Raw genomic sequence first — 25,355 nt, 5'->3', positions numbered from 1 at the left:
CTTGAGATAATAACTTGAGATAATGTGAACGTTGGTCCCAACACAGGGAGTAATTCCGCAGACCCAGTCTAAGATTGAGCTTTGGGTAAGATGTGCGGTCCTCAGCATCCCGGCTTGTCAGCAGCACTCAGGTACGTGGAGATGGCATCGGGAACTGTCAGGACTGATGACCCCAATTGTCAATATGTTTTGAAAACCCTCGGAATAGGGAATAATGCTTATGCTTGCCGTAAGAAATCTTGATATTATTTCAAGAAGATTCAGTTAGTAAGTCATGAAGGAAAACATCCATGAAAAGGCACATCATGGTATAAATTTGACATTAGGTATTTGCTTTTGCATCAATTCAATAAATGTTTACTAGTCCTTGACTACTGGGTTGGCCAAAAAGTTCATCCGGGTTTTCCTGTTAACACCTTCTGGAAAAGTCCGAATGAACTTTTTGGCCAGCCCAATATGTGCTAAGCTGTATCCCAGGGGACAAGGGACTGATACCCATGGAACTGACCTACTTAGAAGTATCTGTAAAACATATCCAGTTGGGTATTTTCCTTTACGTTGGCCCTTATTTTATGTTTCTATTTTTCCAAAATAGGTTTCTAAAATAACGTTCTATCCACAGGAAACAAAGCTTCAACCTCCACACCTTGACTGCATCTCAGGAACCAATTTGATCACAAAGCAGGGATGGCCCTTGAATTAAATGCACGACTAACTAATGAAATGCAGGCGGCTTCCTCGAGCCCACGGAAGAGAGTATCGTGTGTGAAAACGATCTCAGAAAGGAGGCTTAGGCCAAGTGTCCATGTATGTTATTGGCCCTATAAAAATTCCCAAGAAGTTTGGGTTGTCTTCAAGCATCATAGCCTTGTCGGCAAAGCCATCTTCCAGGGAGGCAATGGAGAATGTCTTTGGATTTCACGGTCAGGAAGGGCGTAGCAAAGTCCCTCCCCCCCCAAAAAAAAAATCCCCCGTGAATTTCGTAGCTGGGTTCCAGCGATGGGCCAGATGGATTTCTCCTGTGATCGACTGAACCAGTGACCATCACCGGAGACAGCTGGATAAAGGTGGACTTCCACGAGCTGCTACTTCTACTAGGAAGAAAGTGGTGTTTCCCAGACTTCAGTAAGCCTCATGCAAAATTCACTATTTCGCCACATCTGTGTACATCTTTTTGTATTTTCTTACTGAATATTTTTTTCCTTAGAATAATTAATTTATAAATTAAAATGAGATACGTTATCTGGAAAGGGAATACCTACTTTACCCACAGCCTTCCCATACCAATCAGGGCAGCTGCATCCTTCACGCCCAATGTCTTAGAGTCATTCTTTTTTTCTCTTTGCAGTACGTGGGCCTCTCACTGTTGTGGCCTCTCCCGTTGTGAAGCACAGGCTCCGGACACGCAGGCTCAGCGGCCATGGCTCACGGACCCAGCCGCTCCGCGGCATGTGGGATCTTCCCGGACTGGGGCACGAACCCGCGTCCCCTGCATCGGCAGGCGGACTCTCAACCACTGCGCCACCAGGAAAGCCCTTGGAGTCATTCTTGACTCTGTTTCTCCTCCACCTCCTCTCTCTCCCCATGACTCTGATCCGTGGGTGGAAAGATCAGGAAGGCAGAAATAGGGCCACTGCCCTTCCCGGCATCAAGCAACATCCATGTCGTTCCGACCCTCTGTGCTCCCAAAGCTCTTGTCATTATAAAACAAATTTTTTGCTCTTTAAACAAAAGCATGGTGAAGTGAGAATCAATACAGCTTTCAGAACACACCTGGTAGCTGTTGTTTTATGCGAAGCGCAATATCCTTTCACTGCTAAAATAGAATTCAATGCTTATGGAAGTTCTGATGGGTGTTCAACAGCAACCCTTCATAGAAGCACTTTTATGTGCCAGATACCGTTGTAAGCATCTCACAAATAAATATCGGCCCACTGAATCTTCCCATCCCTACGGCAGTAGGTACCAGAGTCTCATCAGAATTAGGAAACTAAGGCACGTGGAGATGAGGTGGCATGCCTACAGTCCCAAAGCCAGGAAGCAGACCAGAACTGAGGCCAGCTGGTTGCAGGACCTGTGTTCTCCCACATCATGCTCATCTTTGTGATGAAAAATACAGAAAACAGCTTCTCCTCTCCAGTGAACCAGGTCTGAGTGTCCCACCTGCAGCGGAAGGCCCTGCATCTTACACGTGGGGACCCAGTGGCTCAGGCATACTCACCCCTCAAGCCCGCTGTGCTAAAGAGGGAAGCTAAGGATAAGTACAAGTGGGAAGATACTTATGACTCTGGAATTTTAAAACTTGTTAGCAGTACTACTGATGCCCTGCCTTCTATCCCTCTTGTCCAAAGCTCAGGATTGATATATTTATTTTGCAATAGAAGAACACGAGACCAGGGTGCTAACGGACTCAGTGGAAATGAAACTCAAACCTTCCAGATCAGTGTCTTTCCCCATCCAAGGCAGGAGGAAGCAAACCTGGATCCTTTTATCTGAATATCTGCTATCCTGGCCCTGCAGTTATAAGGCTGACACTTGCATTAAGACACTGAGTTTATCCTTCCGCCCCCCAAAGGCAGCAGGCACCAGGCTGACCACCCATCAGTACAAATACGATGGGAATTTTTCCCCCAGGGCACAGTTTATATTTTGTAGAAGATGCAGGACTGTCACTGAAAGTGATGCTGTAAAGCCCTTGATCATATCCCAAACCACTGTCAAAGACGGATCTGGCAAAACTAGTCCACTTAAAAATTGAAAGAAAAAATTATAAGGATGATGACTAGACAGACACTTCAGAAGAAAATTATTCGAATCCAAAGGACTAAGAAATGCCTCGAGAAACTTATTAAAACCCTTGAAAATGGACCATTCTTATCATCAGACAACAAAATTTAAACCAAAGTGAAATATGCTACGAGATGCCATCATTCTATTTTGCGAATATTTTCCCCAGCAACTCAAGCAACATGTGATTAATTTTTTATTCTAAAAAGAACCAAAGCACAGCTGCAATTACAACCTAAGTCCTTCTTAACGATACCAGACAAAAACCTGCTATTTATCATCCTTATCTTTTAAACAAATCTCAAGCAAATAGTTTTTCATTTTTATGAAATCCTAGGCCACATTTTGAGAGGATTTGCTTCAGGTGGCTTTCCCCCCCCCCGTTATTAGTTATCCTCAGATAACAGGCGCTCCTGATCTAAACCTTAGAATCACTGTGCAGAGAAAGAGCCCATTACAAGTTTGGGGTGATTTGCTGAACCAACAGAGGTGATGGTAGGTGGGTTGTTCTGTAGTTGTTTCAATTTAGTTTTCTTTTTTCTTTTTTTATGAGATGGAATACCTCTGCTGAAGAATCTTCTGTTGGGCAGACTCCCTGAATCATTGCTAAACTGTACTCAGAATCTGGGGTTTTCCCACCGCTAACTGGCAAGATTTAACCCCACCGAAAAAAAAAAATACTTATCCTTGGCTTTTTTTTTTCACGTGTACACCCCAAGTGAGATAGCAGAGAGTGAGGTATGCCTATGTCTTTTCTTGGGCCCCCTGGACATATACTTGGCCATGCAATCAAGTATTTGTACATGTATTTAAAAAATCTGAAGCTTAAAAAAAGTCCTATCCTTCTGCCAATTCAAAGGTAATACAAGGTCAGAAGACAGTGGGTAAGTTAGTCTTGTTTCTTAGGGGTGCACTTCCGGCCCTCATTCTCCCACCCCCTAATATACAGCGAAGCTGCTGAAAGCCTGTGGCCGGGTGCAGAATGTGGCTTCTACTCTGAAGCCGGAGCGCCCCTGAAGGTGGTGAAGATGGATTCTTCTCAAATCTGCACCCCACCTTCCCGTCCGGCGTCACCATACGCACGCCCCAGACTACAGCGGGCACCTACCTCAAGATGAAGAAGTCCACGGTGGAATTGCTGGCCACGGTGACATAGGCAGTGACCACGTCTCCTTGCTTGGCCGGCCGGGAGGGCAGCCAGACGGCCACGTTGCCATCGAGGCGCAACTCGCTGAGCTGGGCGCTGTCCTGTACCCGGTAGAGGCCGACGGCGCCGATCCTCTGCAGGTGGGACGTGCTTTCCTCCAGCCCGTCCTTCCCGGGGCGGATGGCATTGCCCTTCCGGACGTCGCCGCCCGCACAGTCTCCGCGCTCGTCCCCGGGCTGCAGGGCGTAGTAGAGCTCCACGGGGCTGCCCTCGGGGGGCTCGGGCGACTTCTTCCTCCCGGCCACCACCGTGGGGGGCCCGAACCAGCCGGCCGGGAGCTCCAGCTGCGCCACGCACAGCCCCAGGGCCCCCTGCAGCCGGCAGGTGCCCCTCACCTCCCGGGTCTCCCGGAAGGCGAACACCCGCAGGCAGGGCAGCCTCTGCGCGGGGTCGGCGTCGTCCCAGTCCCTGCCCACCACGTGGAAGAGCACCTGCACGCGGGGCCGGCTCAGGGAGACCTTGTCCCGCAGGATGTGCGCTTTCAGCTTCCAGTTGAAACTAACCTTGTCGGTGGGACCCAAAAAGTCTGGAGTCGACATCAGGTCCGGGGGCACGACCTTTTCCACCGAAAAAGGCCCGTAGCTGGCATTTAAGATCGGGGGCCGCCTGGCTTTGTAGGGGAAGAAGGACTCGACTCGGGACTGCAGGCTGGAGTTGCGTGTCAAGTCCTGGTTGGTTTCCTTCAGGAAGAAGGAGGTCTCCGCTCTGAGCACGTGGTAGGTCACGGGCAGATAAGGGGGCAGCGAGGAAAACCTCTGGATGTTGTCTGTGACCCCACGGCCCTCGATCACTGCAGGGGGGAAAGAAAAAAGAAAAAGACAAAGATGGGGTTATTCCGGGCTCCTTAGAGGTCACTTACGAGCAACTAGGGGTAATTGACGAGCAATTTAGAAACGAGGGTAAACACTCCGCAGTCCACTTGGCTAGGATTTTCATGTTCCTTCGATCAGCCACTAAATGACAACATGCTCCGAAAATTACCTGCGTGTATTAGGTCAAAACCTACGAAAGGGAGATTTTTGTCCATTAAGAATTGTTGAACAGCGGCAACTTTATGGAGTCCGATCTAATGCTGGCAAGTGTGGGAGTGTGAAGTGGGTGGATTTATTAATAACTTGCTTGAGTTTCAAACATTTTTAATGACACTGGTACATGAAGAGAAAACCAGACCAGTGGAAGGGAACCGTTCATAAACAAGCCCCTGTACATCTAGACATTTCGTATGTTTTAAAGGTGGTACCACAAATCATGAGGCAGAGACAGACTTTAAACGGTACTAGGACAACCGACCAGCCGTTTGGCAAAAAGATACAATTAGGGCCATACCTCACACCATACACAAGCATGAACTTCAAATGGATCAGTGATCTAGATGTAAAAAAGTGACATTTTTTCACTACTGAATGAAAATGTGATTTCCTCTATAACCTGGGTCTAGGGAAAGCTCTCTAACGATAACCCAAACGCCGAATGCAATTAAACAGTGATAAACGTGCCTGTGTAAAACTTTTACAAGACCTTAAACATAGCCAAAAATATCATAAAGTCGAGAAAAAGGGCAACCTGGGAGACACTGCAAACTGCTCACTTACGGTGCTCAACTCAGCCTGCAGGTGCGTTCTGTTTGGTCCACGGTACTTTAAAAGATGGCTATGAACGGGAACCTTTTTTAAAAACTGGGGAGTATCTGGGTTTCCAGCTTCTCTGCAAACATGAGAGGAGTGGCAGCATGTAGGCTGTCTGCCCACCCGGCAATGGTAAGAGAACAGACCCAGCAAACCACCTTTGCTCAGTACCATTTCCTGCTGGACCCTCAGGAGCACCTGAGTTTAAAAGCACCAGTTAGGGGGCTTCCCTGGTGGCACAGTGGTTGAGAGTCCGCCTGCCGACGCGGGGGACGCGGGTTCGTGCCCCGGTCCGGGAAGATCCCACATGCCGCGGAGCAGCTGGGCCCATGAGCCACGGCCGCCGAGCCTGCGCGTCCGGAGCCTGTGCTCCGCAGCGGGACGGGCCACAGTGGTGAGAGGCCCGCGTACCAAAAAAAAAAAAAAAAACTAAAAGCACCAGTTAGAATCTCCAGCCGGGTAAGTAAATGTACGCTGGAGGCTGGAGGTTCAACACTGAGCCAGGGAAAAGCAGCACATCGCTCCCATCTTCCTGTCTTTCTCTGTCCATCACCTGCATCATTAGCAGTACAACCAGCTGCCTCCTTGCTGATTGAAGGTTGCCCTCTACAGCTTCCCCGTGGGTTGATACTTACATTGCTGGGGACTCGCTGCTCGCCCAGGGCACGAGAGGTTACTGCGCCCCAACTGCTAACTTTGCAAAGCCCAGGAAAGACCATCGCCTGGCCCTTGTCTTTCAGAACCAGACCAGAAAACCCACATAAGCCCCCATTCATACACTGAGAGAGAACACGGGCATTCCTCTCCCCTGATGCTCCAACCTCCCCTGCTGTCCCTGCTTCTAACTGCAGCCGGCACAGCCCATCCAGCCTATGGGGCTACCCCACTGCCTCCCTCCTCTGGAACTTCCCCTAATCCTCTTCCCGGCCAGGACACTGGCTAGCGGATCAAAGCTGCCTTTGGTGCTGCAGCCTAACGCCCTTAGGTTGTAAAGGTGGCTTTTCAAAGGAATAGCTTTCTCCCTTGTTCTTCGCCCAGAGGCGTTGTTCTGAGGTCACCGGTAACACGGGTACTTTGCCCCTCTCTCTTTAGCGATATTTTACTGCTTCCCTTTTAACCCACTCATTTCAGGACCAGGTTAAAACACTCTCAGAAGACCCTGCATAACATTCTAGAAAAGGTTCTGGCTCTATGTGCTTAAAGAAAATCATTGACTTTTTTTTTTTAACATCTTTATTGGAGTATGATTGCTTTACAATGGTGTGTTAGTTTCTGCTTTATAACAAAGTGAATCAGTTATACATATACGTATGTTCCCATATCTCTTCCCTCTTGCGTCTCCCTCCCTCCCACCCTCCCTATCCCACCCCTCTAGGTGGTCACAAAGCACCGAGCTGATCTCCCTGTGCTATGTGGCTGCTTCCCACTAGCTATCTATTTTACATTTGGTAGTATATATATATATGTCCATGCCACTCTCTCACTTTGTCACACTGACAAAGGATTAATCTCTAAGATTTACAAGCAGCTCATGCAGCTCAATAACAAAAAAACAAACGACCTAATCCAAACATGGGCAGAAAACCTAAATAGACATTTCTCCAAAGAAGATACACAGATTGCCAACAAACACATGAAAGGACGCTCAACATCACTAATCATCAGAGAAATGCAAATCAAAACTACAATGAGATATCATCTCACACTGGTCAGAATGGCCATCATCAAAAAATCTAGAAACAATAAATGCTGGAGAGGGTGTGGAGAAAAGGGAACCCTCTTGCACTGTTGGTGGGAATGTGAATTGATACAGCCACTATGGAGAACAGTATGCAGGTTCCTTAAAAAACTAAAAATAGAATTACCATACGACCCAGCAGTCCCACTCCTGGGCAAATACCCTGAGAAAACCATCATTCAAAAAGAGTCATGTACCAAAATGTTCATTGCAGCTCTATTTACAATAGCCAGGACATGGAAGCAACCTAAGTGTCCATCATTGGATGAATGGATAGAGAAGATGTGGCACATATATACAATGGAATATTACTCAGCCATAAAAAGAAACGAAATTGAGATATCTGTAGTGAGGTGGATGGACCTAGAGTCTGTTATGCAGAGTGAAGTAAGTCAGAAAGAGAAAAACAAACACTGTATGCTAACACATATATATAGAATCTAAGAAAAACAAAAAAAAGGTCATGAAGAACCTAGGGGTAAGACGGGAATAAAGACACAGACCTACTAGAGAATGGGTAATCATTGACTCTTTAAGCAACTTGTAGAACTGTATCAAACCCAATGGATTAATTACTACATTTAACGCTTTTATTCTGATGTATTCATCCCCCTCCAAAAAAGCTTTTAAACCTTGAAGGGTAGAGATCTAGAGACTGGTTTGTTTGGAAAAGACAGTGGGCCAAGGGCTCTCTGAAGGAACAGAGCAAGGATTCTAAGGCCCGTCTGTGCAGCGTGTATTCCACAACAGGGAAGCTTGTCAACAAGCTTTCTCATCATTCTTCACTCTTCTTGCACCTAAAAATGCCTTTTTTCTCCTTTTTTTTTGGTCTTTTTACTTTTAAAAAAAATCCTAAAAATGAACCTTTTGCTTTGAAGCAAATGCTGAGTTTATTTTCGATGACATAAAGCTGAAGGGGGCGTGCTGTCCTCTTATCTCTTCTCTTAGGCTGCTTCCATTATTTAACGCCCTCTTCATCTTTCGTATGGGACAGGAAGTGCCTAGCTCATACCTTCCTGCTGAACCTAGTTCTGAAGTTTTCCAGTTAACGAGAGATTTAACTCGAGCCAAGAAGAGATAGACATGGTAAAGAAGGGAGTGGGATCTAGTATAGTGGTTAAAGACATGGTGTTTGGCTATAGAGATCTAGAGTTGATCTATTCAGTACCCATGTGATCTCAGGCAAGTTCTTACCTTGTTGGACAGTTTCAGTTTCCACAGATAAATGGATGGATGGATGGATGGATGGATGGATGGATGGATGGATGGAAGGATGGAAGGATGGATGGATGGATGGATGGATGGATGGATGGATGGAAGGATGGATGGATGGATGGATGGATGGAAGGATGGATGGAAGGATGGATGGATGGATGGATGGATGGATGGATGGATGGATGGATGGACGGAAGGACGGATGGACGGATGGATGGAAGGATGGATGGATGGATGGATGGATGGAAGGATGGATGGATGGATGGATGGATGGAAGGATGGATGGATGGATGGATGGAAGGATGGAAGGATGGATGGATGGATGGAAGGATGGATGGATGGATGGATGGATGGATGGATGGATGGATGGATGGAAGGATGGAAGGATGGATGGAAGGATGGATGGATGGATGGATGGATGGATGGATGGATGGATGGATGGAAGGATGGAAGGATGGATGGATGGATGGAAGGATGGATGGATGGATGGATGGATGGATGGATGGATGGATGGACGGAAGGATGGATGGATGGATGGATGGAAGGATGGATGGATGGATGGATGGATGGATAGAAGGATGGATGGATGGATGGATGGATGGAAGGATGGATGGATGGATGGATGGATGGAAGGATGGATGGATGGATGGATGGAAGGATGGATGGATGGATGGATGGATCAATGGTTGGATGGATGTTTGGATGGATGGATGGATGGATGGGTACACAGGTAGATAGACAGGTGGACAGATTTCATTATATAGGGTCTAATAGTACCTGTTGTAGAGCAATTACAAAATGGCTCCCATTCTCCTCCTCTTTCTACATATTTTGTGTGTGACTTTGCAATTTTCCCTTCAAAATTAGGAGTCTATTGCCCCACTCCTTGAATCTAGGTTGGCCTTGAATTTGCTCTTGTCGGCAGAATATGGCAGAAGTGACGATGTGCCAATTCCAAGCTCAGGTTTCCACTAACCCTCTTTTGAATTTCTGCAGAGACCATGTGAAGGACAGCAGAGTTATTCCAGTGGAGGCCATCCCAAATCAGCCAACCCGGAGCCTGCGGCCACCCCCGAACAAGTGAGAGAGCCCAGCCACAATTAGCCAAGTTCAGCAAAGACTGGTCACCCCTAGACTCATGAGAAATGAAAAGCGAACTAGGTCTCTAAATTTGGAGGTGGTTTTTTATGCAGCAACACCTGATGGGGTAACTCATAAATATCGAGAGATAACCAAGGATAAGAAACTAAACAAATACAGTGACACCAACATGAGACTCCCTCCTCCTCGAGGGAATTAGAGTAATTCAAACAGAACTGAAAAGGGAATCACTTTCTCATTGGTAAGACTCAAGTGGTTTCCCACCTTGTAGGTGGACCTGCAATACCCAACCTCATAGACACTCATGAAAACGGCCCCCCTGGAGCTGTGCTAGGCCCGTCTGCACAGCCACGTGCTATGACACCATATGGGTCTCCCAAGCTCATCTCACATTTTGGGGAGCCTTCATCTGGCAGATTAAGGGACCCGTGGTGGTTACCAGCCGTTGTGGTATTTCTCTCCTGACGCTCTATCTGCTGATTGCAAGGAAACCATCCCACGGTTGCCGTGACCTAGTGAAACACAGACAGATATCCACCCTCTAATTCTGGTTCATCCGCTCATAGCAGCGTCTCCTAGAAAGATAGGATTGTTGAGTAATTTTTACCATCTGAAACAATACCCCTGGAAAAGTCCGATGCTGTCTGCCTCCGGACGTGGAGCGGGGAAGAGGAGAGAAGCTGACAGCTGCACCTCCGCATCTGGCCTCCCAGCTGACAGCACGTTCATTTGCTGTCTCCCTTCCTGTTTATCCATTTTCTTTATCTGTGCTTGCCTGTCAGTGTCGGGATATGGTGTCCTCCATCAGCCGCTCATCAGAGAACTCTACTGCAAAGCTGCCTGCCGGAAATTGAGTTTTTGAGATTCTGAGACAGTGGACGCAGCAGGTGTCCATGCCACTTAGCACCCAGACAGAGCAACCCCAGGGGAAATGACCCTTCGGCGAACGTCATGTGCCCCCTCCACTGCGAGGCTCGCTTTGGGATGTGTTGACCGAGATGGATTCTTTAGCATTGATTCTCTCTGAGCTGTGACATGAAGGATGGGTTGGATCTCGGGAGGGTGAGTGGAATAGGGGAAGGATCCTTGGAAGCGGGGTGTGGAGCACAGCACCAGGAAAGGGTCAGTGGAGGGAAAGCTCAGGAGCTGGGTGTGTGAGGAGTGGGAAGTTGGTCTAGGAAGCGGGGCCGGGGCCCGCCGTTGCCCTGAATGTGGTAAGGGATGGATGCTCATGTGGTACTTTGGTGAAAATGCTGGGTCCCGGTTTCCTTGTCAATTAAATAAGCTACAAGCAAACCCCGCTGGAATACTCCAGAGGCACAAGTGGTGCTGCTTCAGGATGTGCAAAGGTCCTTCCTAAAGAGTATCGAGGTTCTCAACTAAGGGTGACTTTGCACCCTGGAGACGCCTGGCAACGTCTACAGGAGACATTTTTGATTTTCACAGCTGGGTGCTACTGTCACCTAGTGGGGTGAGACTAGCGATGCTGAGAACATCCTACCATGCACGGGACAGCCCCCCGCCACAAAGAATCGTCCAGTCCAAAACGCCGGTAGTGCCAAGGATGAGAAACCCTGATCTAGCTCGATTCACAGCAGGTGTTCAGAGGTTTGTCACAGATGCCAAAGAGACAGGAGGAAGGATTGTAACCGAACCCTCTCCAGCCCAGTGAGAGGAATGCATCCCAGGTTAAGAGCATTCCCAAAGCCAGACCACATCCAAAAATGAACCCCTGTCCCCAACGTACTAAGTAAGTTTTTGGGTTTTTTGCAAATACCTTAAACTTTTGAGTTTGAGAATCTTCATCTTTAAAGTGGGAATCATATCAAAACCAATTCCCTTAGAGCAATAAAGAAAGTACCCAGCACCTAGAACATGCCTAATAATTGGGGAGCAGTTTCTGTTCCTGTTATTATCATTATGATCATTACCATTATTTCAATCCTGTTGATAAGTTATAGTAAAAAGGTTTTCAGGCTATAGCAACATGAAAAAAATAGGTGATAATTATAATTCGTAAAAAAAAAAAAAAAAAGTTGGGTGACAGCCATGTGAGAAAAGAAATCTGCGATCAAGAGGGGTGGGCTCTTGTTATAACTTCAATGACCTGTTCCGACATCTCCAGTTTACCTGTGTGATATCAGAAACCTACGACACAGAAACCTGCCTTTCCCCACAAGCCTCAAGAAAAACCCTGATTGGACTTTCCTTCCAAGTCATCGCAGCTTACTTGAAACACAAGCCGGCCTGAGTACTTGGAAGGTTTTTTTCCTCTCCCCCCACCATTTGTGATTTATAACATTCGCCAGACGCAAAATGTCTCTCTGATAAATATGACACATGGTTACTTTTCTTCTTGAAACAAAAGGCACCTTGATAAATGGATTATTTGATTTCAATGCCTCTTCTGAACAAACCTCCCCCCAGTATCCTCAGCTGAAATTACATAGTGTGGTTTGCAATTTCGAAACAGTAAAACTCTCCTTTAAAGGAGCAGGTACTTATATTCCCCTTGGAGGCCATGGGGGGGTATCTCCCCCCCCCCCCCCCCCCCCGTTCTCTGGTTAAAGTCCATAATCACTCTCAGGCACTCCTCAATCAGTCCCCTGGAAGTAGAGCAAAGGAGACATGCCTTTCAAAGACAAACTCTCTAAAACACCCAGAATCTCAGCCTTTATCAGCATGAGAATAGTGCCTCGGGTAGGCACAGAGGGAAATATTTGCTATGCAAAGTTCTAAATCTAAAACGCAGTCTTTTTTTTTTTTTTTTTTTTTTTTTGCGGTACACGGGCCTCTCGCTGTTGTGGCCTCTCCCGTTGCGGAGCACAGGCTCCGGACGTGCAGGCTCAGCGGCCGTGGCTCACGGGCGCAGCCGCTCCGCGGCATGTGGGATCTTCCCGGACCGGGGCACGAACCTGTGTTCCCTGCATCGGCAGGCAGACCCCCAACCACTGCGCCACTAGGGAAGCCCCTAAAACGCAGTCTTTTAACTGGGCTGCAATTGGCAAATGGCTTGATCTTGGCAAACGGCCCACAAGGCCAATCCCTCCTCCTCCATCCCTGCAATGTGGCTCAGACCCCAGGTCCACGAGGGGCTCCGACTGGCTCAAGACAGAGCTCCCCCGTGAGACAATGTACATATTAGTTTCCTATTGCCGCCGTAACACATTACCACAGCTTAGTAGTGTAAACCAACAGCAAAAAAATATTTATTTATAGTTCTGGAAGTCAGAAGTCTACCATGAAGGGGTCGGCAGGGCTGCGATCTCCCGGGGAGGCTTCAGGGGACAATCACTTCCGAGCCTTTTCCGTTTGTTAGAGGCGCCTGCGTTCCGTGGCTCCTGGCCACTTCCTTCCTCTCTCTCTCTTCAAAGCCAGCAGCTTCTCTTCTCTCTGACCTCCGGCCTCCGTCTTGTAAGGACCTTTGTGGTTACATCAGCTCATCTGGGTGATCCAGGACCATCTCCTCATCTCAAAATGTTCAACTGAATCACATCTGCTAAGTCCCTCTTGCCACGTAAGATCACACATTCACAGGCTCTGACAACTGAGGAACAGACGTCTTTATGGGGGCGGATGGTGGTACCGTTCCGCTGACCAGAGATGGCATTCGGGGTGTTTGCAGAAGCAGAGCTGGTTATCACAGTGACTAGAGGGAAGAATACCACTGATGTTTAGAAAGCGGGGTCCAGCTCTGCTGGATGCCCTGCAAGGCCTGAAATGGTCCCAGGCAACAAATAATTGCCCAGGCCCTGCATGACTTCTGACTGTCCCACTGGACACTCACAAAGGTGAGAAACCTATTAGGACGACCCAAGCCAAGAACCTATCTCCACTAAAAATTCCAGGAGGGGCAACGATGCAACCTGTGCATTTGCCAGTATTGCAATTACTGGGGTGCAGATTGTACTTATTTATTTATGGCTTATTTATTTATGGGTCTTCGTTGCTGCACACGGGCTTTCTCTAGTTGTGGCGAGCAGGGGTTACTCTTCGTTGCAGTGCGCGGGCGTCTCATTGCAGTGGCTTCTCTTCTTGTGGAGCACGGGCTCTGGGCACACGGGGTTCAGTAGTTGCGGCACGTGGGCTCAGCAGTTGTGGCTTGCGGGCTCAGTAGTTGTGGCGCACGGGCTTAGTTGCCCCGCGGCATGTGGGATCTTCCCGGACCAGGGCTCGATCCTGTGTCCCCTGCATTGGCAGGCAGATTCTTAACCACTGCACCATCAGGGAAATCCAGGTTGTACTTTGATTTCATGAAACTTTACTAAAAACTTGTTTACCCTTTTGGCAAATTACATGAGCAATGCCCTATCTGCCTGTGAAATCCAAATTGCCCAAAGAGCTATACCAGCCTGCATGTGTGGCTGACACATCCATGCTGACGCTAAGTACACGGGCGAGTATCTGACGACTTCATTTGACCTCCCCTATATGTACACATATTAAAATATTATTTTCCGATCCATTACTTTGGTCATATTTTTCATCTCTAGAACAGGGCACCAGACTGATTTGTTTTTAATTATGCATAGAGACAGTTTACAAGACTATGAATTTAATTTTATGATCTATAAAGCTAAGGGTTGAGAACCACTGGTCTAATCCAGGGGTTGGCACATTTTTTTCTTGAAGAGAATATAATAAACACCTTAGGCTTTGCAGCCTTAGAAGCAAAATCAATGTTACAAAGGTACTTATATAGCTATTTTAAATGTAACCATTTACAGTTTTACTTTTTACCATTCTTACACGTTTACATCACCCTGACTCAGCCTGTGGGCCACACAAAACTAGGTGGTGGGCTGGATTTGGCCCATGGTCTGATGTTTGCCAACCCCTGGTTTAAACCACACAGGGTAATTCCAGATCTGTCTCCAGTAACTGGTTCAATTCTGCACAGGCCCAAACCCGTGGTTCCCACATAGGGGCAATTATGCCACCTGGGGGCCATCTGGAAATGTCTGGAAACAATTTTTTTCTTGATGTAGCTGTTTTTGTAAATTTTTAATTTTTTCAATGTATTTTTCTAATTGGGGTAACACTGACTTATAATTCTATGCAAGTTTCATGTGGCCAACATTGTATGTTTACTTCTGTATACACTACAGCACGCTCACCACCGAAAACTGGTTTCCATCCCTCAGCACACAGTCAATCCCCTTGACCCATGTAGCCGCCCCTCCCCCTATTTTTTTTTTTTTTTTGCGGTACGCGGGCCTCTCACTGCTGTGGCCTCTCCCGTTGCGGAGCACAGGCTCCGGACGCGCAGGCTCAGCGGCCATGGCTCACGGGCCCAGCCGCTCCGCGGCATGTGGGATCTTCCCGGACCGGGGCACGAACCCGCGTCCCCTGCATCGGCAGGCAGACTCTCAACCACTGCGCCACCAGAGAAGCCCCCCCTCCCCCTGGTAACCACTACTCTGTCCTCTGTATCTACGTATTTGTTTTTGTTTGGTTTGGTCTGTTCACTTATTCTGATTTCATGTTGCTTGGTTGGTTGGTTGCTTGGTTGGTGGGAATGTAAACTGCTGCATCCACCATGGAAGACAGTACAGAGAGTCCTCAAAAAATTAAGAATAGAGCTGCTATATGATCCAGCTATCCTACTTCCGGGTATTTATCCAAAGAATACAGAAACACTAATTTGAAAAGACATCTGCACCCCTATGTTCACTGCGGTACTGTTTACAATAGCCGAGACATGGAAACAACCCGAGTGCCCATCAGTGGGTAAATGGATAAAGAAGATGTGGTATCTATACATCTATCTATAGAGATAGATATTGACGTCTATGTAGATATCTATGTACCTGTGTATCTATAGATGTTTCTATCTATCTAGATACCTACATATAAGGGAAGACTACTCATCCATAAAAAAGATGAAATCTTGCCATTTGAGACAACACAGATGGATCTCGAGAGTATCATGCTAAGTGAAATAAATCATATGGTGAAAGACACGTACTGTATGATTTCACTCACATGGAAACAGTTCCACTGCCATGGTTGGGGGGTTAGGATGCTACCGGCCTCTAGTGGACAGATGCCAGGGATGCTTCTCAGTGCTTTCCATGTGCAGGACAGCTCCACAGCTAAGAATTAGCTGGCCCCAAAGGTCAATGGCACTGAGGTTGGGAAACCATGCCCTTGGACACTTTGGGCCCAGGAGCTACAAGGGGAGGTTTGCTGGGACTCCTGGGAGAGAAGCCCTCCCCCCTAAGAGAACCGTGGCAGCAAACGTCTTTCTTCCCAGAGGCAAGGGAAAGACCAGTTCACCCCACTAATACTGTCACCCATCCTGAAACTGAGTGAAATTCCGAGACAAAGCCAGGATGGGGGAGGTACAGTGGCGGGATCCTGGGTCTTGACACCAAAGGGGGAGACCACTGAATACACACACCCTCAATCTTGCCTCTCCACTGCCCTTCCTATTATGAGAACCAGTGCACAACCATAAAGGACACGGGTTTTCTCTTACTTTCAGCGGAAAGCTTCTGAGATGATACAGACAGGCTTCATCCACTGAGGTGATCTGGCTTCACAGGTCATGGAAAGAAGGGATCGAGACACGTTTTCCGTCAAGGCCCACACAGTAAACATTTTAGGCTTAATGGGCTGAATACACTCTGTTTCAACTACTTAACCCTTCTGTTATGCCAAAAGGGCAGCCGGAGACCAGTGTAAACACGGCTGTGCCCGTGCTCCAATAAAACTTTATTTATGGACACTGAAATCGGAACTTCATAGAATTATGACGTCAGAAACATTCTTCTTCTTTAAAATATGCTTTTTCTCCAATCATTTAAAAACGTAAGAGTATTCTTAGTTCACAGGTCATCCAAACGCAGTGGTGGCTGGATCTGCCTGTGAGCCGTTGTTTGCTGACCTCTGACATAGGCGAAGCCTTTCTAAGAGTTGTGTTTCATGCAGATGAGGACTTTCTTGGTGTTTCCTTCAGGGCTCTTTACAATCTGACAGAGATACCAGGTTTATTCATTGATCCAAATGTAAACATGCCTCTTACGATGCCTCCAAGACAGTTTGGAAAAGGATGAAAAAAAAGATTGGATTCAAACATCGGCAGAGATTTGGAGTTGCATAACGTAAGCATTTACAGCAGAATTTAAATAACTGCATTTGATGTTCACATAGCATATGGTCGCTTTGGGAATGTTTTGCTGTATCTATTCAAAGAGAGAAGCATTTATTTATCACAGATGGTGGTATTGTTTATCCTGAGAGTCCCAATTATCTCAATTCATGTAAATAAAAGGGAACAGCATTCCTGTTCTTTATGATGGTTTTTCCCCCTAAAAAATAAAGAGCTTATTTATTTATTGCGGTACGCGGGCCTCTCACTGTCGTGGCCTCTCCCGTTGCGGAGCACAGGCTCCGGACGCGCAGGCTCAGCGGCCATGGCTCACGGGCCCAGCCGCTCCGCGGCATGTGGGATCTTCCCGGACCGGGGCACGAACCCGCGTCCCCTGCATCGGCAGGTGGACGCTCAACCACTGCGCCACCAGGGAAGCCCAAAGAGCTTATTTTTAATAGAGTCCATGTATTTTCTTTCCCACTAATGACAGATAATTTTAAAAAACCCTTCTGCAACCCACTGAGTCATCCTCATTTTTCCCCCAACACATGAGTCTCATTTGCCTGCTGGTTAGCATCTGTAGTTTTGATTGGTTGCACCAGTATTTCAGATGATTATATCAATGAGGAGTCTTAGGCTACAAAGTAGAAAATGCTTTCCTGATGGTTGAGTAAACAAAAAAGAGGAAAGAATCCATCAGAAGATGAAAGCGTTTTCTCTTTCATTATATATAGCTTTTAACTCTTCATATCGTGAAAGAAGACACTGAAACCGAGTTTCCCACAAAGGATGGAGAATTGAGAGGGGAGAATTCTGAACACTCAAGGGGAAAAAAGTCCCTTAGATGGAAGGTGAAACATTAGCCTCATAAAACCTGCATTATGGATACAGAAGGATGAACAGAGCAACACCGACCATCAACAACCTGTAGGTCCAGGTACTGCATCTCAGTCGTTTAAACTTGGAACAGCCCTTTATGTTAAGTACTCTTATGACCCCATTTTACACACAAGAAGACTGAGGTTCAAAGAGGTTTTGTAACCTACCCAAGCATCACCCAGCTAAGAGTACTAGAATCAGGATTTGAACTCAGGACCCACGTGCTCACCTGCTTCAGGACATAAGCTTTCTTTATGTTCACATCTCTCTCTTCCAGCGATGTTTTTCCTATACAGTGCCAGCTTAGTAAAAATAACAGCAAGAGGGCTATTAACCATCTACGGCTGTGCTGGTCTAGAGATGCTGAACTCCAGCTCGAAAATCAAGTTAACATTGAGGAAAGAAGAGTTAAGAGCTGGAGCCCCTAAATCCAGCCATGCCTAAAGTCAGAGGGTCTTTGGGTGTTTCCGTTCATAGCTTAAGCCCATCTGAGATGCACTTCCCGTCACTCTGAACTAACTGATCCTCAATTTCCCGTTTGTAATTGATGAGGCCGCTGAGCTTACAACTGTTCTTATTTAATATTGCAGGGGCAAGCCTTCGATCTTGGTCTTAACATTAATCTCAAAAAAAAAAAAAAACACCCACTCCAACTGGGGGATATTATGAGGAATGTTCTTCATCCAATAAATATTAACTGGGAACCTTCGGTGTGTCTTGCGCTGCCTGGCTTCTGTCAGGAATTATGTTTAGATAAATAAACTACGGTTATCAAGCTCATAGGACTCTAAGCCCAGGAGAGGAGACCGGCCACAGAAGGGAAGAATGACGATGGGTAGAAATAAGGATGCCAATGTGATACAAGAGCTGAGATGTGTGCCTTAGTAACTGTTTACAAGCAGAAGGTGGTCCTGTGATGAGATGGTGCTTCAGAATTGGCCAGGCTGGGAAGGAAAGTGAGGCAGGCACCTTGGACCCATACTCTGGAGGAGGTGTTTGCACGAGACGGTGATGTCGCAGGGCGAGGGCGTCACATTTTGCTACTCTTGAAGTTTCCGATGGCCGGTCCACAGTGATAAGGAAGGCAGACCAACTTTCACTCAGTTTTGTTGTTGCTTTTGAATTTTTTATAGAATGTGGGCGCCCTTCTTGCCTTCTACCAGGGTATACAGCTGGACCTTGGCGTCGAAGGCTAAGTTTGCAATTGTTCCAGAAAGAGGCACCTTCCTTTGGAAACTCACAAACTTAAAAAGGCATGTACAAAATGAACTTACCTGCAAAACGGAAATAGAATCACAGATGTAGAAAACAATCTTATGGTTACCAGGGGGTAAGGCGGGGGGGAGGGATAAATTGGGAGACTGGGATTGACATAGACATGCTACTCTATATAAAATAGATGACTAATAAGGACCTACTGTATAGCACAGGGAACTCTACTCAATACTCTGTAATGGCCTATATGGGAAAAGAATCTAAAAAACAGTGGATCTATGTATATGCATAACTGATTCACTTTGCTGTATACCTGAAACTAACACCACATTGTAAATCAACTGTACTCCAATAAAAATTAAAAAAATAAAAGGGCATGTACACGACACAGAAAACAAACTTACGGTTACTAGGGGAAAGGGGTAGGGAGGAACAAATTGGGAATGCAGGATTAACAGATACACACTACTATATATAAAAGAGAAACAAGGACCTACTGTATAGCACAGGGAACTGTATTCGATATCTTATAATAACCTATAATGGAAAAGACTCTGAAAAGGAATAGACATATACACGTGTGTGTATATATATATATATATAACTGAATCACTTTGCTGTACACCTGAAACACTGTAAATCAACTATACTTCAATAAAAAAGTATGGAGCATACTAGAAAGCCATTGGGGAAGCCCCACCCAGACCCTTCCCTCTCTGCCCCGGGACAAAAGCCTTAAGCTGAAGAAGAAGGAACAGCAAACCATGCTCCCCAGAGAGCAGGGGTGCTGGGAGAAGGGGAGGAGGCGTGGGGAGAGACATAGCCTCTACCGTGGGGAAGGGGCAGAGATGCCCCAACTACTAGGCTACGAGAAGGAATACTGTGTAGACAATTAGCATTATCACACACTTACACGCAAGTATCATAAAATATTAAAATACTTACATCAAAAGTAACTGTATCAATACTGATATTTATAAAATTAGCATATATTAATAAACTTCACATAATAATTATGTTAAAATAAGAACAAACTGAAACACACTATTCTACCTTCTATCTATACATACATACAAATGTTTAGGAGAAGTTTTTTATGATAATATCACACTTACAAAAGTGATTTTTTTTTTACACCTTTATTGGAGTATAATTGCTTTACAATGGTGTGTTGGTTTCTGCTTTATAACAAAGTGAATCAGTTATACATATACATATGTTCCCATATCTCCTCCCTCTTGCATCTCCCTCTCTCCCACCCTCCCTATCCCATCCCTCTAGGTGGTCACAAAGCACCGAGCTGATCTCCCTGTGCTATGCGGCTGCTTCCCACTAGCTATCTACCTTACGTTTGGTAGTGTATATATGTCCATGCCTCTCCCTCGCTTTGTCCCAGCTTACCCTTCCCCTCCCCATATCCTCAAGTCCATTCTCTAGTAGGTCTGTGTCTTTATTCCTGTCTTACCCCTAGGTTCTTCATGACAGTTTTTTTCCTTAGATTCCATATATATGTGTTAGCATACAGTATTTGTCTTTCTCTTTCTGACTTACTTCACTCTGTATGACAGACTCTAGGTCTATCCACCTCATTACAAATAGCTCAATTTCGTTTCTACAAAAGTGGTTATTAATCGAAAGGGAGATGAGATCTTTTGGAAGGTCACACATATCTTAGCTTTACTGGGTGTTTTCTTTCCTTTTATAAAATGAGAGCGTGTATTCACACATTACTTGTGCGATTCAAATGCTGTTTCAAGACAGCTTCCCTTGGCAACAGGGCTGCAATGATCTGATTTGGCCGACTGACACAGCAAAGTAGATGTGTAAATAGTTCTGTGTGTGACTTCTCAACAGGTGCACCATTTAAAAGTAGAATTACTCCCCCCTCCCTTTCCTTGCGATTTCTTTTTTTTTTTTTTAAGATTTTTTTTTGATGTGGACCATTTTTAAAGTCTTTATTGAATTTGTTACAATATTGCTTTTATGTTTTGGTATTTTGGCCGCGAGGCATGTGGGATCTTAGCTCCCCAACCGGGGATCGAACCCACACCCACAGTATTGGAAGGCAAAGTCTTAACCACTGGACTGCCAGGGAAGTCCCTTCTTTGCTATGTCTTCTAATATCCAACTTCAAAGGAGATGGAAAGCAGTGAGTTTCGCATAAATACTTGTGCACCCAACATGCCTCAGCTTCATCCTAGGATCAGATGGGGGTCAGCAGACGCTGGGCTGACCAGACGATTTCCTTGTGAGCGTCCCTGGTACCCATGTGGAGGTTTAATCCAAGTTGCACAGGTGTATCTGTTGCTTTATTTTTCTGCTAAACCTTTTTTTCCCCTTCCTATGTTATTAAAAGTCCTTGTGAAATGCTCCCTTCCCTGCCTGTGGGGTTTTGAATAATAAATATGTCCACAGATTCCTTGATACTCCTGTCTTCAAGAGGCTGAGCTCTCATGGGCTGGGCTTAGTGACACCAGCAGTGTCTGGGTCCCTCTCGGCATCTTGAAGCATCATACCAACCTGGGCCACCAAACTTTGGACCATCGAAGACAAAACTAATTCCAAGATAAGAAAGGCTGCTGATTCCTAGACTCACGGTAAGGAAACCCATCCACTGTCAGCTTCCTTTCAGCAGGGGTTCGAGGGTCTTAGGAAGGAGAGGCAATTTTAAAGAGTAAAAGGACGGAGCCATGTGACCATGTCTGATTGACAAGTGCTGTATGAAGTTGGGAAATCTGAATCGGGGGAGACCCTCCAATCGATCTTTGGTACGCTTGACAGTTCTTGGTTGGCTGAAGGGGGCATGGGAAAAGTTTGGGGACATTTCAGAAGAGGGAGTTTGTTCAGTGTCACAGGATGAGGGGGTTTTCTTGTCCGGTCATTTCCTGGATCAAGTGGGGATCAATTTTATAGTGATGCTGCTGTGAGGCTGTCTGTCAGGACAAGAAATTTCTCAGGACTTTTTGTTTTGTAAGAAAAACAAAGCCTCCAATTTGTCTGAACCACCCATTTTCAGGTTTCCATTACCCGCAGACTCCTAATGACATTGTTTATGCACCTCGAACCCTCTACACTTGAGGTCAGAAACTGCCATGCAGCTCTGAGCCACAACACGTAAGTTCCCTTGCTGTGTAAGGCAGTTTGAATATCACTTGTTCTTGCCTCGCCTCCTCCAGGAAGTCTTCCTTGCCATCTCTGGCCAGCAGTGGCCCTTCCTCTTTCCCGACTATCTGTCCTACCCACAGTCTGTCCACGCACCGTGGTCCTCTCTGACGCCCTGAGGTCAGGCTCTCTCGTGCTCAAGTCCTGTTTGTCAAACTGGAATATCAACTCCTTTGGGTCAGGAGAACCACGAGGTTGAGAAAGAAGTGTGCTTTGGAGGTGACATCCTAGCTCGTTAACCTGGCCATTGGACAAGAGACTCTACCTTCATGAGCCTCAGTTTCTTCATCAATTGAAATGGGAATGGAAACCACCTTCTCCCCAGGGGCTGCTGCAGTGGTTTACAGAAATCACCCCACCAGAGTTCTTGAAAGCACCAGCTCCCTCTCTCCCTGGAGGGAAGAGTCTGTGTCGTGTGTACACAGCTTCTCCAGAGAGAGAGACAGACAGAGTGACAGTGAGAGTGGGAGCGAGAGTGACAGGAAGAGGGAGAGGGGCAGAGAAAGGCACCAGCAGCCAATTTTTCTTAAAGGTCCAGATAGCAGGCACTCGTAGACGGCAGGTATTTTAGACCAAGAGGCAAAAATCAAGGACATTATGTAAGTACTTATATAACCGTTTCAAATGCAACCATTTAAAAATGTAGACACAATTCTCAGCTACAGACCCTACAAGCAGATGGCGGGGCCGGTCCCAGGGGCCATGGTCAAGTCAGCCCACCTGGGTCTAGAGTGCAGCTCGGGGCTGCGAACCCAGGGGTTGAAGCCTGGCTGCCTGGGCACGGATCCTGTCTCCACCCTTTAGCAGCTGTGTGGCCTAGAGCAAGGCATTTCATCTCTTTGTGCCTCAGTTTCCTTATCTGTAAAATGGGGAGAGTAGTAAGGATGACACGTTCCTCCTGAAGTAGTAACTATGTCAGTGTATATAAAATGGTTAAAACAGAGTCCTGTGTCCAGGACAGGTTCAATACATGCTATTCATGTTCCTTCCTCACGTCCAACACACAGAATGGAGCTGCTTAATCCTTTTATGGGGTCTTGGGTCTTTTGGGGACGCTGCTGAGTACTAAGGACATCTTTCCTAAGGGACATACATGCCTGTGCCCATTTAGCAGACATTTGCATAAAAAGTCGGGGCCCAGGGACTCCTTTAATCTCACCACAGGGAGCCTCTGTCCAGGGAGCCTGTCTCCATCCCTGAGATTCATGCAGTGCAGTCTTGGAGGAAAGGTAAGAAAGGGCCTCCCGACTTTCTCAAAGGCCACCCCGCCGGCCTGCTGCCTCAGATCACGGGCACAGCAGAACCCCAGGCTCTGGGTGTTGGAACAGACCTCAGCTGCCTCACAGGTTCTGACCGTGGTATCCACACACGGGATTGCCACCCCTCGCCCGGAGTCTGGGGGGCAGGGTGGAGCACACGCATTTCTAACACGCTGCAGGGTGACGGGGTCCTGCTGCTGCCAGCCCAGGACCCCCCTTGAAAACCCCTGCTGTAAAGCGTCAGACCTTCTGTCCAGGAGTTGGTAACACACATCACGAGGACAGGCTAAAGCTGTTTGAAATGACAGCTTCCGCCTGAACCCCTGCAAGGCTACTGCAGAATCTGATTCCCAAAGACACCCCAAACCTGTCCCTTCGCTTCCATCCCCAGTCACCTTGGGCAGGAGGTACCAGCGTGTGTGGCGGGTCGACGAGCCACCCAGCCCACGCAGACTCAGAGTGATCTCTGCATGGGAACCCTCAGATCAGGACCTAATCCCAGGATCTGTGAACATGGTGCAGGGAGAAGGGGAATTCAGGCTGCGGGTGGAATGAAGGTTGATAACCGGCTGACTCTAAGACAGGAAGATGCTCCTGGGATGTGTGGGCAAGCCCAGTGAAATCCACAGGGTCCTTCCAAGTGGCAGGACGGGGAAGGACAGGAGGGTCAAGATGATGCCTCATGAGAAGGACTTGCTGGCTGTGAAGATGGAGGAAGGCGCCACAAGCCAAGGAGTGTGCGCAGCCTCTAGAAGCCCAAAAAGGCAAGAAAACGGATCCGCCCCTGGAGCCTCCAGAAGGGACACAGCCCTGCAGACCCCTTGATCTTAGCCCCGTGAGACTCCCTTTGGACTTGTGGCCTCCAGAGCGCTAAGATAAAAAATCTGTGTTGTGTTAGCCCGTACACTTGAGGTGACCTTTTACAACAGTCCCAGAAAACTCAGAACCCTCCGATGGCTCCTCTGTGCCGTTAGAATAAAATCTAAACTTCTCAGTACGGCAGAGGCTGGAATCTGATCTGCCCCACGTCTACCTGGACTCACCCGATTTCACCCGCCCAGCTTGTACCACACCTGGACCGCACAGACCTGTTTATTCCACCTCAGAGATGCTCAAGCTTGCTCTCCTCCCGCCAGAGCTTCACGGGGTTGGCTCCTTTGCATTGCATCCAGCAAAGCTCACTGAGCACCTACTACATGCCCGAGCCTTTTCCAGGCACTAGAAAAACCACAGTGAACAAAACACAGTTCCCACCATCACGGTGCTTCCCTTCCAGTGGGAGAAAACAGAATGCATTTACTGTTGGGTGGTGGTAGGGACTCTGGAGAAGAAACGTATGTATCAAGGCAGGTGCTGACCTCATGGCCGTTCCAGCCAAAGTAGCTCTCACCCCGTCCCAATCGGTCCCCATGGGCTCAACCCATTTTACTATCTTTCATGGGTCTTCTTACTCCCTCCCAAATGATGTTTATTTGTTGGTTTCTTTGTTTAGTGCGTCTCCTCTCCCGCTAGACAAGAAAACCCATGAAAGAGAGACTTTTTTTACCTTCGCTCTCCCCAGCATCTGGGCCAGTATATGGACCATGGGAGCACTGAGTAAGTACGAACGAACGAACAAATGAATGGGTGAGTGCCCTGGGAACCACAGGCGGCCAATGCCTGAGCGCCCCGAACCAATTTCCCTGTCCCGTCAGCATCTCTGGTCTTGGATCTCCCAGGACGCTCACGGCATGTGCAGGTACCACAGAGCCTGACAAAACCCACCGTGTCCCCTCCTTCTGGCTGCCGGCACTGACTTTTTTGTAGAGCTGCCTCCTGTGAATTTAGTATCTGGTGTGTGTTTAGGCAGCTGCCACTGTTTTCCTCAAGCTACGTGTGAAGCCAACAGTCTGTTAAAAAGTGGAAACAAGATCCTCCCAGTTATGGCACCAAAACCAGGGCAAGTGAAACAAACAACAGAAAACACACATGGGGGAAGCATCATCTCTGCTGCAGGGAGTGCCCAGCTCAAGCTACTTGGAGGATGATGAAACCTCCTTCCTAGGGTGGCCCACATGCAGCCTTGCTGGCA

The 25,355-nt window shown here is 47.1% G+C and overlaps 1 protein-coding gene across 2 annotated transcripts in view; it reads right to left on the bottom strand.

The window, feature by feature from the left end:
• TMEM132C (transmembrane protein 132C) overlaps positions 1-25,355 on the bottom strand; it is a 373,251-nt gene that overhangs the window by 236,350 nt on the left and 111,546 nt on the right. For both annotated transcript variants that reach the window (XM_067701197.1, XM_067701198.1), the window contains exon 2: positions 3,896-4,784. In XM_067701197.1, coding sequence (XP_067557298.1) covers positions 3,896-4,784 — 889 coding nt within the window. The remainder of the gene's footprint in view (positions 1-3,895; positions 4,785-25,355) is intronic.

The sequence above is a fragment of the Pseudorca crassidens genome, chromosome 12 (assembly GCF_039906515.1).
Source record: "Pseudorca crassidens isolate mPseCra1 chromosome 12, mPseCra1.hap1, whole genome shotgun sequence".
Taxonomy (NCBI): Eukaryota; Metazoa; Chordata; class Mammalia; order Artiodactyla; family Delphinidae; genus Pseudorca; species Pseudorca crassidens.
The sequence above is the reverse complement of the archived record's forward strand: the minus strand, read 5'-3'. Positions and strand labels throughout refer to the sequence as shown.